The 17,794-nt window shown below is 54.5% G+C and overlaps 2 protein-coding genes and 1 long non-coding RNA gene across 7 annotated transcripts in view; 2 read left to right on the top strand and 1 right to left on the bottom strand.

The window, feature by feature from the left end:
• Window positions 1-5,487, top strand: part of AP1B1 (adaptor related protein complex 1 subunit beta 1) — a 57,180-nt gene extending 51,693 nt beyond the window's left edge. For 3 of the 5 annotated variants that reach the window (XM_038575576.1, XM_038575574.1, XM_038575578.1), the window contains 6 exons: window positions 1,312-1,441; window positions 1,735-1,819; window positions 2,549-2,635; window positions 2,742-2,896; window positions 3,583-3,591; window positions 4,465-5,487. In XM_038575576.1, the coding sequence (XP_038431504.1) occupies window positions 1,312-1,441; window positions 1,735-1,819; window positions 2,549-2,635; window positions 2,742-2,896; window positions 3,583-3,591; window positions 4,465-4,539 (541 nt within the window). In that variant the 3' untranslated portion in view covers window positions 4,540-5,487. The remainder of the gene's footprint in view (window positions 1-1,311; window positions 1,442-1,734; window positions 1,820-2,548; window positions 2,636-2,741; window positions 2,897-3,582; window positions 3,592-4,464) is intronic. The other 2 variants (XM_038575577.1, XM_038575575.1) reach the window with 1 other exon arrangement.
• A 3,740-nt stretch (window positions 5,488-9,227) lies between these two features.
• Window positions 9,228-14,826, bottom strand: LOC119866204. Its single transcript, XR_005379362.1, has 3 exons — window positions 13,879-14,826; window positions 13,493-13,703; window positions 9,228-9,287 (listed from the first exon to the last, which is right to left on the bottom strand). It is a non-coding gene; the product is annotated as an uncharacterized LOC119866204 (long non-coding RNA).
• A 529-nt stretch (window positions 14,827-15,355) lies between these two features.
• On the top strand, window positions 15,356-17,666 carry RASL10A (RAS like family 10 member A). The gene is made up of 3 exons (XM_038575573.1): window positions 15,356-15,611; window positions 16,656-16,780; window positions 17,022-17,666. Exons 1-3 carry the CDS (start codon window positions 15,393-15,395, stop codon window positions 17,287-17,289), a joined length of 612 nt encoding a protein of 203 aa, XP_038431501.1. The 5' UTR covers window positions 15,356-15,392; the 3' UTR covers window positions 17,290-17,666.
• The last annotated feature ends 128 nt before the right edge of the window (window positions 17,667-17,794 follow it).

Genomic DNA, 17,794 nt, shown 5'->3' with positions numbered 1-17,794 from the left:
ATTTTAAAAGTATTATCTTTCTTTGAGCTACTTGACAGCCCAATGAGGTCAATACCATTGTCCCCCTTTCTTTTTTTTTAAAGATTTTATTTAAAAAAATTTTTTAAATAAAGATTTTATTTATTTATTCATGGGAGACACAGAGAAAGAGAGGCAGAGACATAGGCAGAGAGAGAAGCAGGGTCCACGCAGAGCCCGACATGGGACTCGATCCCAGGACTCCAGGATCACACCCTGGGCCAAAGGCAGGCGCTCAACCACTGACCCACCCAGGCATTCCCCGTTGTTCCCCTTTCAGTAGATAATGACACCTGGGTTCAGAGAGGACTAGTGCTTTTGCCCTAGTGGGCAGGCAGGAGGCAGTGGGGGAGTTCCAGGAAAGCCTGAAGAGCCAGGCTAGCACAGAGGCCTACGGTTCCCCACATCATCTCCCACCATGTCCCACACAGGCCTGATTGCCATCGTGGGCAGAATGCAGGCAAAGTGAAGCAGCTCAAGCTCAAGATCTCAGCAGTGCTACTCATCCCATAGGGTCTGAGCACAGGCCTGCCCCTCCCTGAGTTTTCATGACTTGGAATATGAGAGAATATATATCTCTCACTGTTTTTATGAGGGTAGGAGTTGGTATAATATCAAATGGCCAGCCTAGGCACAGTGAGCTGTCGGTTCATGGTCCTGTATCTGACACTCATGGGGATCCTCCCCTCCTGATTTACCCACATGTTGCTTTACCGAGAAGTAGGGCTTTCCTGAATCTCTCTTTGGCCAGTTCTAGCCCAGAAAGTAAAGCCTGGTTTCTTGCCTGGGATAGTCACATCCCTCCTGAAAGATGCGAATTGGTAGCAGAAACTTGGACAGTCTTCAGTTAGAAGCAGCTTATAAAATTGAACACCAATGAAAAATAAATTTATTATTAAAAAATAAAAATAAAAAAATAAAATTACAAGAAACTGAAGAAAAAAAAAGCAGCTTATAGTTCAGGTCCCTGGTGTTAGATGGAGCTCCTCAAGTGCAGAACAGAGCAAGGCCATGTTCACCAGAGCCTGTTCAGTGCATAGCCCAGAACAGAAAGTGGAGCAGAGATGGGCTTTAGGCCTGCAACTGGCCAAGGGCTCATTCCCCCTGTCCACACAGCCATTGAGCATGGGGGTCAGGAACTTGTCCATCTGTCCTGGGCCAGCTGAGGTGAGGCTGGCTTACTAGAGAGCCTTTTTGCCAATGCTGCCCTAGTTCTGGAGCCGGAGGAACCCACTCATCCCACATCAGCACCTATTCCCCCTGCCATTCCCGCGGGGGCTTCTCTCTCCCCAGCTTCGGCCTGGCCCCTGCTGCCCCCCTCCAGGTCCACGCACCACTCAGCCCCAACCAGACCGTGGAGATATCCCTGCCTCTCAACACGGTGGGCTCGGTCATGAAGATGGAGCCTCTGAACAATCTCCAGGTGTGTTCCAGGCAGAGCTAAGCACCCTACTCCTTACCTGCCCACCCACCACAGGGGAGGAACCTAGTGGAAAGATCTGGGGCCTGGCCTTTGTTGGCAAAGGGGTGTGTCTGTGAAGTTGTGCTCTTCGCCAAAGATCTGTCAGGGGAGGCCCGATCCAAAAGGATGAAGGGACGTGGTTACCAGGGAAGGTGTGTGAGGGAGCCTGCTCAGGTGGAGGCACAGGGAGTATGCCCTTCCTGAGGCCTCAGGTGATATCAGGCATCAGGGACTGATTGAGGTCTTGTTCCTAGGTGGCTGTGAAGAACAACATTGATGTCTTCTACTTCAGCACTTTGTACCCACTGCACATCCTCTTTGTGGAGGATGGAAAGATGGGTGAGTCCTGAAGGTGTCCCAGAGTCCCTGGAATATAATGATTGGCTTTGCCCCACGATGGAGTCCGTGAGTCACCGGCCCCTCTGCAGAGCCTGAGGCGAGAGTCACGCTTCCATCAAGAACCCCTGGACGTTGTTTGGCCAGCTTTGTCCTGCAATGGGGGCCATGCCATGCAGGGACTGTCTCATTCTATTCTCCTGCTCCCACCTGCCCCTCAGCCTTGCCTTTAGTCTCTAGACAGTCTTCCCATGGCCTCCCAAGGTGAGGACCCTAGACCATGTCACACCTGATGTCCATCTCCTGTGCCCTGGCTGGAACCCCTGAGAAGACTCATCCCCATGATGGGAAGGCTCACTGCCAGCTCACAGCTGAGCAGAGGACTTTGCCTACATCATCTCTCGGTCACCACAGAAACCCTGTGACACAGGCTGTGATTAACGAGCAGGCTACTTGGAGCCAGAGCAGGAGGGGAGTGCATATGTGGGTGCTGGGAAGGAGAGATTTAAGGCCCCAAGGTGGAAAGCCCAGGGTCTTTGGGAGCAGCACTAGTAGCCACTTGGACAGACCTGAAGGTTTGCTCATGGAAGCAGGAGGGTGCTGTCACAGAGCTGGTGCCTGTCTTTAGCTTCAAGCTGGCACCCCCAAAATACCCATTTCCTGTTGGATGTCATTGAGTAGGGCCCCAGGTTTATCAGGGTCCCATCCTCTACCTTGTCCCTCACCCTCCAGACCGGCAGATGTTCCTGGCCACATGGAAGGACATTCCCAATGAAAATGAAGCCCAGTTCCAGATCAGAGACTGCCCCCTAAATGCAGGTAGGATTTTGCAGCCCTCCCCCACCTTCCCACCCAGTGCACACTGCCCCTCACCAATACCCCCAGCCCCCTCCCATCGCTGACCAGGGGCCCTCCTCGCTCTCAGAGGCTGTGAGCAGCAGGCTACAGAGCAGCAACATCTTCACAGTCGCCAAGAGGAACGTGGAAGGCCAGGATATGCTCTACCAGTCCCTGAAGCTCACCAACGGCATCTGGGTGCTGGCAGAGCTGCGTATCCAGCCAGGCAACCCCAGCTTCACGGTGAGGGTCCCCGCTCCTGCCCTGCCACCCCTGGGGTGTCTAACTCCATATTCCAGGCAGCCTCTCCTTCCCTCACTCCTTCTCAGACCAGGGGTCAGTTCTGATGGGGTGTGCTCTAGCCCAGTCCCTCTGAACCTGACATGAATGAGCATCAGAATTCTGACCCTAGCCTCCAACTCAGTCCCACCAGGTTACCCAGATAAGACACCACCAAACTGTCACCAAACAGTGAGTTGAACTAGAAGATTCTATAAAATTGGGCCCTCTGAGGTGGTGCAGTTGGCCCAAGGCCCACCTGACTGGGAAATGGCACTGCTGGGCCCAGGCCCTGGCCCTCCTACTCTTTCCTGCCTGAGGGCCCACCTGGGAGGATGCTGTTTGTGAGCATCTTGTCTTCCTGGCCTTTGTGTCAGACCCCAGTGAGGACATGGCTTCCATGGAGTGCGTGGTTGTCCTGGAGGCCGTGCTGCTGTTCCAGGCCCTAGAGAGCTCCAGGCTTTGCTTCTCCCCCTGCACCCTAGTCTCTGGCAGGCATGGGCCTCCAGATGTTGCTCCCTGGGCCCTGCTGGCGGTGCTGGCACTGTGGTCGGGCGGGGGCTGCGGCAGTGGCTTCGGGGGTAGTAATTTCCGTCTCCCTGTGTTCGGTTGCTGCATGCCCACCTTCCCTGCTGGTGCCCGTGGTGCAGGATTTGGAGGTTAGCAGATTGCTTTTCTCTTCCTCTTTCCCCTCCATTCTCCCCAGCCACACCTTGCACAGCCCGTCTCCTGGCCTGGCTCCAGAGCGCCCTGCCTCTCCTAGCCTCACCTCACCCTGCTGCACCCCCAAAGCCAAGCAGACATGCATGCAGGTTGCAGGCACAGGGCACCCCAAAGCTTCCCAACCAGGTGAACCCGATTGAGGAACTGGTACCCCAACTTCCCAACATGCCCAGTATGCACGGAGCCCTTCAGAGAAGATCAGGGCCCCATAGGCTCCCCACTACTGGCTTCCAGAGCTCCATTTGCTCCTCCCCTAATCGCACCCTTTAGAAGCAGTGATTTTGGCAGAAGGGGTGGTGGCAATTGTTTCTCCGCTGCCTACTCTCCAGCTCACACTGTGACAAAGCTTCCTGTACCGGAACCCAGGAAGAATCCCCGGTGCCCCCAACCCCCATCTCTCCAAGCAGAGACCTGCTTCCTCCCAGACCATACCTCCTCAGAGACCCCAGCCCTTCACAGGCAGCTCTGTGGGGTGGGGGCCGGGCACTCCCCGACAGCCCCCAGCTCATGATTCACGCTGCTCACCACTAGCTGCTCACCGCTAGGGCTGTGGTGGCTGAGCTGACAGCAGGTGTGTGGGCTGCAAGTATATTTGGTCTGCACCCAGCTGGCTGCAGCAGCCACCCCCTCCGCTTTACTACACATCTGCCCCGGCCACGCTGCCACCAGGCCACATGCGCGCACCGCACTCTTCCATCTGGTTCTCACTCTCTCTTCCCTCCCTGCCTTCCTTCCCAGCCTCAGAGAGGAGCCTGGGGAATTCTGAGCACTCTCCCTCCCCTGACTGAGCACTTTCTTTCCCCCTGTAGCTGTCACTGAAATGTCGAGCGCCAGAGGTGTCCCAACACGTGTACCAGGCCTACGAGACCATTCTCAAGAACTGAGCTCCCATCCAGTGCCCACCCCAACCTTTTGCCAGCCCTGAGGAGCCCCCTGGAAATGGCAGCACTTCCTTCCTAGAGAGGCTGAGCAAGGTTTCTGGCCACCACGGAGTTCCCTGGTCCTGACTACCAGGCCCACCTGGGTCCTCAGGGCAGGGCAGCATTCCTCCTGGAGTGAAATCATAGTGTACTCCTGTGCTCGGGGACTCCCCTCTTCTGTTGCTGCTGACAGGGTCAGGTGAGGAGGGGACCAGGAAACAGAGCCAGAGGGGCCACAGAAGCTGGTCAGCAGACCCAGGTTTTTTCTCTTCTCTTTCCTGGCCAGGGTCTAAAGGGCGAGTGTGTTGCTCCTTTGTTGGGGTCCTGGCTCAGGAAGCCCCCTACCCCCCAGTCTCTCTTGGATCAGTGTTAGAGATCCTCCCCGTTGCCTGCTCTCATGCCAGGCTGTCCTGGTGTGTGTGGAGGGTCCCCTGGTACCAGGAGAGCTCCTCTCTCAGGGGTCTGGGGCTCCGAGGGCCTACACCCCTACTCTCCCTGTCTGTATCTGCCCAGGCTGGGACCCTGTGGTTGTACTAGTTGGCCCATAGCCTCCTGAACACTGACCCACATGGGCAAGACTGGGCAGAAACGCCCAGGGCCCCAGCCCAAGCTCCTACTCCCTGGCAGTTGCACATACCCTCTCACCCCTCACCCCACTCCTTCTCTTGTCCCTGAGCACAGTGACTGCCTATGATATAGTCCTTGGCGTCCCCTGTGTTTCTGGAGCAGAGATAGGACTGAGGGATGGGGCACGTGGGTGAGCAGGGTACTTCCCATCTGGGGTTTCTTTGGGGTTTCTCCTTAGTGTCTGCTACCCTCCCCCTGGCCTCCCAAATTTCAGTTGTGTCTGACAGAGCATTAGGTTTTCCTGTACTGCTGTTTAATAATAAAGAAAGATTCTGCTTTTGGCAATCACGGACACTTTTTTCCCCCCCTCCACTAAATGTCAGAATTAAAAATTGCCTCCAAGTGGTTGAGGATGGTTTTCTGACCCCTGCAGTAACTATAATATACATTGTTGACATATGTGTATATACAGATACATATACTATAGTATACATAGCACAATACACACACACATATACATAATGTATGTTTACTCTTATTTTCAAAAAGAGAAAGTGAATAAAAATTATGACATTGAGTGTGTTCCTGGCCGGTGTGTCAGGTCCTGAGGCTCTTCTGGGTGGGGTCCTGGGTCCAGGATCAAGGGCTCAAGCTGTGTGCCTAGCCCCTCCCCCAGCACTCTTGGGACAGCGCCTTTCCCTCTACCCTGTCCTTAAAAACAGACCTCTGAGGTCTGCGGGTCTCCCTGGCACCACTCCTGCCCTTGATCTAACTCCACCCAGCCGTCTCGCCTTTTGATGTTGGCCAAGAGGGCTGACTTTTGTTTTGGTTTTCCTCAGCTCCCTGCCATCACGAAGGCTCCCAGGAGCAGTGGGGAGGTACTCTGATGGGGAGCAGTTGCCAGAGAGAGGGAGTGGTTGGGTAGGCCAGGCACCAGGCCTGTCTGGGCAGGCTCTACCCCACCCTGCATCTGCGGCTGGCTCCGAGGGAGGGGGGTGGGTACTAAGCTGGCACCTGCTCAGGTGCCACCAGGGACGTCCCATGTGGTCCCAGTGCTGGCATTGGCCAGGATCCCAGGGGACAGCAGCCAGACCCTGGGCAGGGCCCTGATGGCAAAGCTGCCTGGGGGCCTTCAGCCTGTTTCTAAGGGAGGAGCAGCCTGGTGCCCTTGCCCCATCTCAGCCCAGGCACTCCCTGTACTGCCTACTTCTGACCCAGTGCTGCCTTCCTGGCACTGGGGAGCTGAGAGAAGAGAGCGTCAGCAGGAGTACCCAGCCCTCCACTGCCCCACTTCTGACGACCAAATTCCTTAATGGCACAATCCAGTTCTCCATTTACCTGAAAGTCCAGGGCTCAGAAGACCCTACGCCGATGCAGGTGGCATACCCCCAGCTGTGGACTGGGGAAGGGCTTGGAGCCCTTGATGAGACTCAGCTGGGCCTGCGATGTTGTCTGCTGCCCCTGACCGAGGGGTCCATCTCCCACCCAGGATTTCTGTGCATGCACTGCCTGGGTCATGGCTCCCACCCTTCTGCCACTGAGGGCAGATCTGAAGTGCAGGGTAGCTGTCCACAGTATGGGGCTGATGGGTGAGGAGATCCAGGATCAGGTACCTGAGGCGGTGAGAAAGGCTGGTCTGCTCAAAGGGAGCACCCAGGACCATCCTCAAACACCTGGGGTTTGCCCTTCTAAATAAAGCTGTGCTCAGGCCTCAGACCACTGTGGGCAGGACCTAACCATGACTGTGCCTTTCACCCACTGACGTGGCACCTGGCACAATGGGACCCAGCAGGTCTTAACATTTGCAGGGAGAAACCGAGGCAGAGAGCATGCTTACTCCCAGTGCCCCAACCCTGGGCCTTAACACATCATGCATCAGAAAAGCACCTGGGACCATCACTGGGAGCCAGGCTTTTAGAAGGGCTTTAGGGGGCATCCCTAGGTGGCTCAGCGGTTTAGCGCCTGCCTGGCCTGGAGTCTCAGGATCGAGTCCCATGTCAGGCTCCTGGCATGGAGTCTGCTTATCCCTCTGCCTGTGTCTCTGCCTCTCTCTCAATCTCTCTATGTCTATCATAAAAAAAAAAAAAAAAAAAAAAAAAAAAAAATCTTAACAAAAAGGCGGGGGCTTTAGGGGATAGCCAAGTGCCAGCTCGGCTTCCCCGTCTCCCCCCACCTTCCTGAGGGCCCATGGCTTGCCTCTTCACCCTCCTCACGTGGCACTGCCGGGTCCTGATGGGCTCGGGCTTGTTCCCTCTCAGGGCCTGACACTTCTCGGGAAGTATCCTGCAGAAGATTATGAACCTTCCCAACTGGTCAGCCACAATTCCCAGGGAATTCAGCCACAATCCAGTTATTTCTAGAGTGTCCAACAACTGCCCCGGGGTCCGATGGGTTCTCTGTGTTCCAGACACTGTCCTAAGGACTGCAAGTGACCTCATTTTACTTTATCTTCAGCTAGTGGTTTGCTTTTTAAAATGTTTTTCTATGGAGAGGGCTAGATTCTGGACTATGGTTAAAGATAAGCCACACAAAAGATCCTTCCCACCCTTCCTCAGTTCTTAGTTTTTCTCCCTAGAGGCAAACTTTGTTGCTAGATTTGGGTGTTTTTTGTTTTTGTTTTTGTTTCTTTCAGGAATATTCTGTGCATGATTAGAAGCACATAGAGAGGGATCCCTGGGTGGCCCAGCGGTTTAGCGCCTGCCTTTGGCCTTAGCGCCTGCCTTTGGCCCACGGCGTGATCCTGGAGACCTGGGATCGAGTCCCACGTCGGGCTCCCGGTGCATGGAGCCTGCTTCTCCCTCTGCCTGTGTCTCTGCCTCTCTCTCTGTGTGTGTGTGACTATCATAAATAAATTAAAATTTTTTTAAAAAGCACATAGAGATATTTACTAAACAAATGGCAGCACATTCCAGATACTACCAGCACTTTGCTTTTCCTACCTATCAGTACAAACAGACCCACCTCAGAATTTCTTCTGTGAACGGGCTGCCATTAGATGGTGCCTGCTGTCGGACATTCAGACGGTTTCCATCTTCTGTGAGTCCAAGCAACAGTGCAGTAAATATCTGCCCACATACATCCCCGCTCGTGGGCACAGATGTAGCTGTAGGATCTAGCTCCAGAATTGCAAGACCAGAGGGTATAGCATTTTCTGTTTAAAATTGTACTTCTTGTTTTGAGAAGGCAATGTATTCACATCGCTCAAAATCGGAAAGGCAAAAAAATAAGTGAAAAATCCTACTCCTTGTTCCTCTCTGCAAAGGAACCAATGTTACCTTCCAAAGGGACTCAAAGATGTTTAATATGGCTTTTTCCCCTTTTATACACAATGGGTAGCATGGAATACACTGGATATGTACCATACTTCTATCTTGGAGACTTTTCTATTATCAGCCCATTACAGACGGAGTCCTCAGGCCTTTTTATAATGACTGATTTTTCCATCGAATGGAGATAATGTCCCGAACCAGAAGCCCCACTGAGTTGGTCTAGTAGTATAGCTACTACAAGTGATACTGCAAAGAATATTCACTTTTATACATGGATAAATTCTGCAGGCACGAGTTGCCAGGTCAAAGGTAGGTGCGCTCATAATTTTGATCACTGTTGCTAAAAATTCTCCAGTTTACATTCTTGCCAGCCAGAAATCAGATGCCTGCGTCTCCCATACCCTCAGAGAACCCAGTGTATAGATGTGTGCCAAACTGATGGTGAAAAGTGGTACCTGTGTGTTCAATGTGCCTCTGTTCATGTGTTTGCAAGCCATTGCATATCCTTTTTTTTTTTTAAGATTGTATATATTTACCAACTTATTTGAGAGAGTGTGTGCATGCATGGGCGAGGGTGGAGAGGCAGAGGGAGAAAGAATCTCAAGCCAATTCTGCTGAATGAGAGCCCCACAGGGGCTCAATATCATGACCCTGAGATTATGACCTGAGCTGAAATCAAGAGATGTTTATTTTTATTTGAGGGGGGTGGTTAAAGGATTTTATTTATTCATGAGAGACAGAGAGAGAGGCAGAGACACAGGCAGAGGGAGAAGCAGGATCCATGCAGGGAGCCCAATACGGGACTCGATCTTGGAACTCCGGGATCACGCCCTGAGCCAAAGGCAGATATTCAACTGTTGAGCCACCCAGGCATCCCTGAAATCAAGAGATGTTTAAATGACTGAGCCACCCAGGGACCCTGCATGTCCTATTCTGTGAGCTGCTTCATATTCATATTCACATTTTGTATTTTTTGCCCATTTGTATACTTATTGGTCCTCTTCTTACTGTCTTGTCATTATTTCTCTCCATTTTGCTACTGTCTTTTACTTTACTGTGCCGACATTGGTTTTAATCTCTTTATCTCTTTAATCTCTTCTATACTTGCCTGATCTAGTGCTTGTCTGATCTTTGTGCATTTCAATCCTGTTCCATCTGGGCTTTATGTTGGGGACAGGGAGGGATCCAACTTTCTCTTTTCGCAGATGGTTACCCAGTTGTCTCCACACCATTCACTGAGTAATTCATCTTTTCCCTACAGAGCTGAAATGTCATTTGTAACATGTACTACATTTCCATATGTATATGAGTTCTTTTCTGGACCCTGTTCTGCAACAGAATTTTGTCTCTTCATTGGCCACTGTGCTTTTTTTTTAAGCATTGTACCTTTATATTTCCATATTTATAGTATCCTCTTATCCACCCTCTTCGTCCCAGCTGAACATTAAAACTAGTTCATCTTTAAAAAAATCGACTATTATTATTATTTGGATCACACCAAATAAATGTTTACACTAACCTACAGAGAGCTAATGTTCTTATCATGGTATCAATAATAACATTTATGGGGGATCCCTGGGTGGCTCAGCGGTTTAGCACCTGCCTTAGGCCCAGGGCATGGTCCTGGAGTCTTGGGATCGAGTCCCACGTCGGGCCTCCTGCATGGAACCTGCTTCGCCCTCTGCCTGTGTCTCTGCCTCTCTCTCTCTCTCTCTCTCTCTGTGTGTCTCTTGTGAATAAATAAAATCTTTAAAGATAATAATAATATTTATTTTTATATCCAAATATAGGAGTAGATGCTTCTCCACCAGTTCATGCTTTCTTTTATGTCTCTGTAATATTTTTAAAATACTTTTATTTTTGGAGCACCTGGGTAGCTCAGTCTGTTAAGGGTCTGCCTTCGGCTCAGGTTGTGATCCCAGGGTCCTGGGATAGAGCCCCACATCATCAGACTTCCTGCTTGGTGAGGATCCTGCTTCTCCCTCTCCCTCTGCCACTCCCCCTGCTTGTGTTCTCTCTAAATAAATACATACATACATACATACATACATACATACATAAAATTTCTAAACAATATTTTTGTTTTTAAGTAATCTCTATACCTAATGTGGGGCCTGAACCAACATCCCCAAGATTGAAAGTCATATGCTCCACCAACTGAGCCGGCCAGATGCCCAATCTCTGTAATATTTTTTCATCATTTAAAAGTTCTTCCATGCACATTTATTCTTACATAGATTCATGAGTATTTTTTGTTCCTTTTTACAAATGGACTCTTTTCCTTTCATATATATATATATATTTATGATGTGAATACATGTTTAATGTATAAATAGAATAATATATTATTTATAAAATAACATAAATTATGTAATACATAATTTTTAAACTAAACTCCAGACTTTATTCAGATTTGACTAGTTTTCCCACTCATGTCCTCATTCTGTTCCTGGAACCCACATTCCATGTGGTTGTCATGTCTCCTCAGGCTCCTCTAATCTATGACAGTTACTCAGACTTTGTTTTTCATGACCTTGACAACTTCAAGGAGTACTGGTCAGGGATGTTGTAGACTATCCCTCAATTTCGGTCTGTCTGATGTTTTTCTCGTGGTTAGACTGGGGCTGTGGGTTTTTAGGAAGAAGACCAGAGAGTTGCCCTTCTTGTTACATCGGATCAGGGGCACACTACATCAGTATGAGTCTATCACGGTCATGCTAGCCTGGATCACTTGGCCAAGGTAGTGTTTCAGCTTTTTCATTGTAGAGTTACTCTTTTCCCCTTTCCCTAGTCTGTTCTTTAGAAGGAAGTCACTAGGGACACCTGGCTGGCTCAGCGGCACGATCCCGGGGTCCGGGATGGATTCCTGCACCGGGCTTCCTGCAGAGAGCCTGCTTCTCCCTCTGCTTTTGTCTCTGCCTCTCTCTCTGTGTTTCTCATGAATAAATTAAAAAAAAATCTTTAGAAGCAAGTCACTAAGTACAGCCTACACTCTGGAAAGATTGTGGGGGCAGGGAGTAGCTACATAATTATTTGAAATTCTTCTGTAGGAAAGAGTTGGTTTCTCCTCCCATATTTATTTATTAATTCAGGCATTTATAGCAGTCTAGACTCATGCATATTTATTTTGCAATTTGGATTTAATCCAAAAGTACATTATATATTTTTTTGTTTAAATTGTTCCATTTTGGCCATTGGGAGCTCTCTTGGGTAGCCTTTATGTCCCTTTGCTGTGGCCCATCCTCGCATTACTTTGCGACCTCCTTACTTTCCAGCATGACAAGATGCTCCTGTATTTGTCCTGTCCCAACCCTAGCATCAGCTATTTCTCCAAGGAGCATGGTTGCTTTCACTGGCGAGTGGCCTTAGAAACCAAGACCTACCAAAAAAAAAAAAAAAGAAAGAAAAGAAAGAAACCAAGACCTAGGTGCTAGGTATGTTTGTTGCCCTGGGGTGGCCATTTCTAGGCCCTCTCAGCAGACAGAGCTAGGAAATAACTGTGTGCAGACTTAGCCATGTAGACACACATGTCCCTCCATTGTTTTGTAACCATAGCTATTTGCATATAAAAATGAAATTGTTTTATATGTACAAATCTTATCCCCCTCACCTTACTAAATTGTCTTGTTTTTCTCTCCATTTTATCTCATCTCCTCTCACAACTGTGTAAAGTCAAGACCATTGTTATGCCATTACAGAGAGGGAAACTGAGGCTTAGGGAGTTTATCGTGCAGATTACATACTCTTAGGAGGAGACCTCCAAACTCAAGAGGCCTGGGAGTGCCGCTCTGTCCTGCCTCCTTGTGTCCTGAAGGCCTTCAAGAGGCTGACCACTACACTCAATGGGTGATGTTATAATGATGACCAAGCATTTGAGAAGTGGGCACCCCCTATCCAGGGCTGGGGGCATGGTGGTGAGTCACTGTTGGGACAAGTGGTATAGTGCTGTGATTAACAGGACAGACCACGATTCAAGGTTGAGGTGGGACTCAGAGCAAATGCCCCTGAGAGTAGATGCAGTCCAGGGTGCTTGACCCCAGGGAAGGGCTGGAATCGGGCCAGCTGGGAAGAAGCTATGTGGGCACAGGTGTCAGGAAGGGTGTGCTCGGCGGGCTGGCACTGGGAGGCTGTGGGCTCAGGATTCTCCACCCAGTGCTTGCCCCTGCCAGGGGCGTCTCAATAGCCTCTCAGCCCACCCCGTTTTCTGTGGCTTACCCCTTTGGGGCTCAGCTTAGGTGTGGCATCAGGCCTTTCCTGAGCCCGCAGCCTTGGTAGGTGGGTGCCCTCCCCTCCAAGGTCCCCTCAGCCCTCAGGCCTAAACCAGCCCAGAGCTCCTCTTTCCATATGTCTGTCTGGTTGCCTGCCTGGCTCCTTCACAAGCCACAGAGGGCAGGTAGGAACAGCTCGGCCACTGTGTGCCCAGCACCAGGTCCCATGTGCCACAGGAACAGATGTATGGAGGCCTGACAAGTCCTCTCTGGAGCACCAGATGGAAGCATGTAAGGAGCCTGGGAGCCGTGGTGCAGCAGACAGCACCCTGGCTGCCTCTCCTTGGGGAAGGAATGAGGGGACCTATGAGGGAAACTTTGAAATTCACATCCCAGCCCAAGTTCTCTGGCTTGCTAGTCTTCGGGAAGCCTGGCACCTGGGCAGCCCACACCTGTCATAGCTCAGCTTCAGCTCAGTCTACACGGATGACAGGGGCTTCCTCAAAGTCCCTCCCCACAGGGCTACAGCCTCTAGCTGATTTTCTCCCGAAGGCCATCTCGTCCCTGGGCTCAGATAAAATTGGGCTGCTAAGAAACTCAGACTTGACCCAGTGTCCTGAGTTCCAGTACTTATGCTGCCACCTTCCTGCGGGGCAATCTCAAGCAAACCTTTCTTTTTTTTTTTAAGATTTATTTATTTATTCATAGAGACACACACACACACACACACAGAGGCAGAGACACAGGCAGAGGGAGAAGCAGGCTCCATGCAGAGAGCCTGACATGGGACTCGATCCTGGGTCTCCAGGATCAGGCCCTAGGCCGCAGGCGGCGCTAAACCACTGCGCCACCGGGGCTGCCCATCAAGCAAACCTTTGCATCCCATTGCTGGGCCTCAAGATGCAATGCAGCCATGGGTCAGGACGTGGCACCTCACAGGCCGTTGCTAAACGGGGACTGCTGCTAGGGTGCTGATGCACACGCTTCCTGGGAAAGGGGTCACCCCCGTGTGGTCTGCAGGGCTTTGTAGGAGCTTTAGGACACTCCCTGTCCAGAGTGTCCTCCATCATTCCCAAACCATGACCTGAGAAAGCAAAATGGGACTCAGAAATGCCCCTCTGCACCCCCCTCCCCGCCCCAGAGCTCCATTTGCTGGTCCTGAAGAAGCCTTGCCCAAGAGGGCACTCTCTTGGAAAGTGAAGCAAGGAAGCTTTTCCAGAGGAAGGACACCCAGAACTAGCTCCCAAGGGTGGGCTTACTGCCAAGGAGCAAGAAGACAGGGTGCTCCAGTCAGAGATGTGCGTCCCAGCCAGGGCCATAAGGAAGACTATCCTGATGTCAGCTCTGCACCCTCCCGAATGCCAAAAGGGAAGGGGGGCTTAGCTGATTTATGCTCAGCTTTGTTCCCCCAAGGGAATCGAGGCAGCTCACAAAACCCAGAAGCCTGAAATGTTACAAAGGGAGTGGGGAAGGTAAGTGAAGGGAAAGAATTCTGGCAGGAAAGGAAGATGAAACCCGGAGTCCCCTCTCCCTGGGCTTGAAGACTTGGAACACCTGGCAGATGCAGGCAGAAGCACGGACGTGTCTGTGCACCCCCCCAGCAGCCGGGCATCTGGCCGGAGAAGTGGGAGAGCTGCCCTCTGCAGGGGGGAGCCCAGGAGAAGCAGAGGACCCGGCACACGCAGACTTGTGCAGCTGTAGTGCTGGTGGAGCTTCTTACCAACTCCAGGAAGAGGGGCATTGGGGCTGTGAAGGAGGCTACAGGTGGAGGCTTGGGCGCAAAACTTGGCCTTAGCAGTGACGGAGGCGGTGTTGACCAAATTTCTGGATCGTTCAGCCTTGTTGGGACAGGGGATTGTGACCCAGTGTGTACCAGACTCAGCACACTCTGTCCAGCTCCACCTGGATGACCTCCATTTGATGTTCTTTAATGCTGGACATTTACCTCTGTGCACGGGACAGCGGTGGGAGGGCTCCTCACAGGCGACCACAGGCCGGGCGTCAGGGGCCACCCACTGCCCCCCAGCCCTGAAGAGTCCCCTCTCCCGCCTGCTTTCTTCTCTGAATCGCAGATACCCAGGATAGGGCTGCAGGTTCCGTGACCGCTAGGCAACAGCCAGTAAAGCGCCCGGTCGTAGTAGGGTCTCGGGAAAGGAGCCAGCGCAGCGCAGCGACTCGCCCAAGGTCACACGGCGGGGCCACATCCGACCCCGAGCGGCCGGAGCCCGGAGCCGCCGGCGGGTCTGTGTGCAGCGCGGGGGCGCGGGCGGGGGCGCGGGCGGGGGCGCGGGCGGGGGCGCGGGCGGGGGCGCGGGCGGGTGGGCGCGCGGGGGCGCTTCTGTTTTGGAGCCGCGGAGAGGAGCGCGGGGCGGGGGCGCGGGGTCCCTCGCCGGCGCCCCGCGCCCAGTCACCTTCCCGCGACCCCTCGGGAGGAGCGGCCGGCGGGTGGGGGGAGGCGGGAGGGGCGGCAGGGGCGGGCCGGCGGTTACCTCATCGCCGCCTCCGGGAGGCTCGGCTCGCTCGCTCGCTCGGCTCCGCGGGCTGGGGCGGCGATCGGCGGCGGAGACCGCGGGACGGAGCGACCGCGGGACGGAGGCGCCGCGGCGGAGGCGCCGCTCCTCTCCCGGCCCCGCACCTGCCCGCGCCGCTCGCCGCCCTCCGGCCTGGCCTCTCCGGGCGCCGGGGCAGGGCGCGCGGGGCAGGGCGCGCGGGGCAGGGCGCGCGGCTGGCCCATGAGGCTTTCCGGCGCGGGGCGCGGCAGGGCGCGCGGGCCATGGGGGGCAGCCTGCGGGTGGCCGTGCTGGGCGCCCCGGGCGTGGGCAAGACGGCCATCATCCGCCAGTTCCTGTTCGGCGACTACCCCGAGCGCCACCGGCCCACGGACGGGCCACGCCTCTACCGGCCCGCGGTGCTGCTCGACGGCGCGGTCTACGACCTGAGCATCCGCGACGGCGACGGCGCCCGCCCGGGTCACAACCCCGGGGCACCGGAGGTAGCGGCGGGGGGCGGGCAGGGGCGTGTGACAGCGCGCGGGGGGGCGGGGGTGCTGGGTGCACACGTGCGCATCAGCCCGGCCAGCCCCGGTGCCGGCTGCGCTCCTGGGTTGAAGGAGGAACGTGTCCCGGTGGTTTGCGGGTCTCCCTCTCCTTGCCGGCCTGCGGTGGCCCAAGATCAGGCCCCAGGCCCAGCGATTTGGAAAAGCGGGTTTTTCTCATTCACCTAAGTGCCTGTGTTATTTGCCTGCCTCCGCTGGTGGTTCTGGATCAGTGCATGGCAGGCACGGTTGTGCCTCCCTGAGGGTGAGCGTGGGACACTTGGGGGCCCCAAGCAGAGCCTCAGTGGGGGAGGACGGGGCCAGACACAGGGGTGTATGTTCTAGGGCGATCATTCTTTGCTCCCTTATGCCTGTGACGTGGGGCAAAGACTCCTTTAGCAATTCGTGCAAAGACCAGGACAGACTCTGAATTCTTGGAGCTGGGTGGCTCAGAGAGGTGAAGAGGAAAGAGGATGCAAGATTAAGCGGGGCTTCCTGGAGGGGGTGACATTTGGGGTGACCTCGGAAGGATGAGTGAAGTTTTGATTGAAAGAAGTGGCAAACGCCTTGCAGGTGGAAAGAACAGAGTGTGCGTAGGCCGGGAGGCCTGCTTATGGGGTACAGCTGCCCACAATCAATAGTCCCTGAGGGCCTGGAGAACCGGAGTCCAGTGCTTTGACATTTGTCCTAGAGGCAGCTGTAGTAACCAGGGAGGGAGGGAGGGAGGGGCCTGCCCCCAGGTGAGCTTTGGAAGGGGAAGGAGGAAGCTAGGGGTGGGCAGAGGGGAGGCTGAAGGTGAAGGAGGGCTGGGAGCAGACAGGCTTCAGGCACCGGTTACAAAGTGTTAGCTGGCCACCGTGAGGACAGTGGGCCGGGGGCGCTCGGGGGAGATGGCACACAGGGGCCGAGGCCGGAGGATGAACTGTGGGTTTAGCGTCGAGACCCTTCAGAGGCTCGGAGGGTGAGAAAGGGTCTCTGGCAAACTCTGGCCTCCCGCCCCAGGAGTGGCCGGACTCCAAGGACTGGAGCTTGCAGGACACGGACGCCTTCGTGCTCGTCTACGACATCTGCAGCCCGGACAGCTTCGACTACGTGAAGGCGCTACGGCAGCGCATCTCGGAGACCAGGTGGGGCCGCGGCCGCAGGTGTGCGTGGGCCGAGGCGGGGGGGCTTTGGCCAGACTGGCCGGGCCTTGGCCCGAGGGGAGTGGGTGGGTTCTTCCCCGGGCCTGGCCGGCCTCGGTCCCTGGGCCACAGAGGTCCGGCGTCTCCTGGGACTCTGGCCACAGGAGCGTCCAGCCCCACGGAGGGCGGAGTGGCCGGCCGTGGGGCGCGCGGCACGGCAGCCCTCCTCCCATCTGGCCCGCAGGCCGGCGGGCGCCCCCGAGGCCCCCATCCTGGTGGTCGGCAACAAGAGGGACCGGCAGCGGCTGCGCTTCGGGCCTCGGCGCGCGCTGGCCGCGCTGGTGCGCAGGGGCTGGCGCTGCGGCTACCTCGAGTGCTCCGCCAAGTACAACTGGCACGTGCTGCGTCTCTTCCGCGAGCTGCTGCGCTGCGCTTTGGTGCGCGCGCGCCCTGCGCACCCGGCCCTGCGCCTGCAGGGGGCGCTGCACCCGGCCCGCTGCAGCCTCATGTGACTGAACTGGACCGCGACGCCGAGGCCGGCGGCGGGAGGGGCCCAGTTTGATTGGAACAACCGGGTACCTGGATTGGACGAAGCTGCCCGACTTGTCTCGGATTGGGCAGGACACAGTCTCCTCCCTGATGGGACGAGGAAGCCGCCCACTCAGTCTCCTGGGCGACAGGACTCTCTCTGAGCCTCAGTGGACCCAGCCAGGCCCCAAGCTACATCCGGCTCGAGCAGTCGTTTCTGGGACCTCATGGGGTTACACTCCCATTGGATGGAAGGGACTTGGCCACGACTGGAAGCTGTCAGGTGGCTCCTGCGGCTTCACTGGACAAACTCTTAAGTCGCCTCCTCTCAGGAGGTAATAAAGGGGGAGAACAACTCGCACGCACCTCGAGTTTCTTGGGTTCACAGCGTGGTCAGAAGCCCCAGAGCTTGGAGCCGGCGGGCGTTGCTCCCAGGCAGTTAATGCCAGAATCCCGCCATGTAATAAGGGTCCCCCGAAAGGTGTGATG

This window comes from Canis lupus, chromosome 26 (genome assembly GCF_011100685.1).
Source record: "Canis lupus familiaris isolate Mischka breed German Shepherd chromosome 26, alternate assembly UU_Cfam_GSD_1.0, whole genome shotgun sequence".
NCBI classification, from domain to species: domain Eukaryota; kingdom Metazoa; phylum Chordata; class Mammalia; order Carnivora; family Canidae; genus Canis; species Canis lupus.
Note: the sequence above shows the minus strand (reverse complement) of the source record. Positions and strands in the feature narration are given on the sequence as shown.

Coding starts and splice junctions, on each gene's coding strand:
- RASL10A (XM_038575573.1), top strand. CDS start 15,393: ATGGGGGGCAGCCTGCGGGTGGCCGTGCTGGGCGCCCCGGGCGTGGGC. Junction 15,612..16,655: donor ACAACCCCGGGGCACCGGAG/GTAGCGGCGGGG, acceptor CTCCCGCCCCAG/GAGTGGCCGGACTCCAAGGA. Junction 16,781..17,021: donor CAGCGCATCTCGGAGACCAG/GTGGGGCCGCGG, acceptor TCTGGCCCGCAG/GCCGGCGGGCGCCCCCGAGG.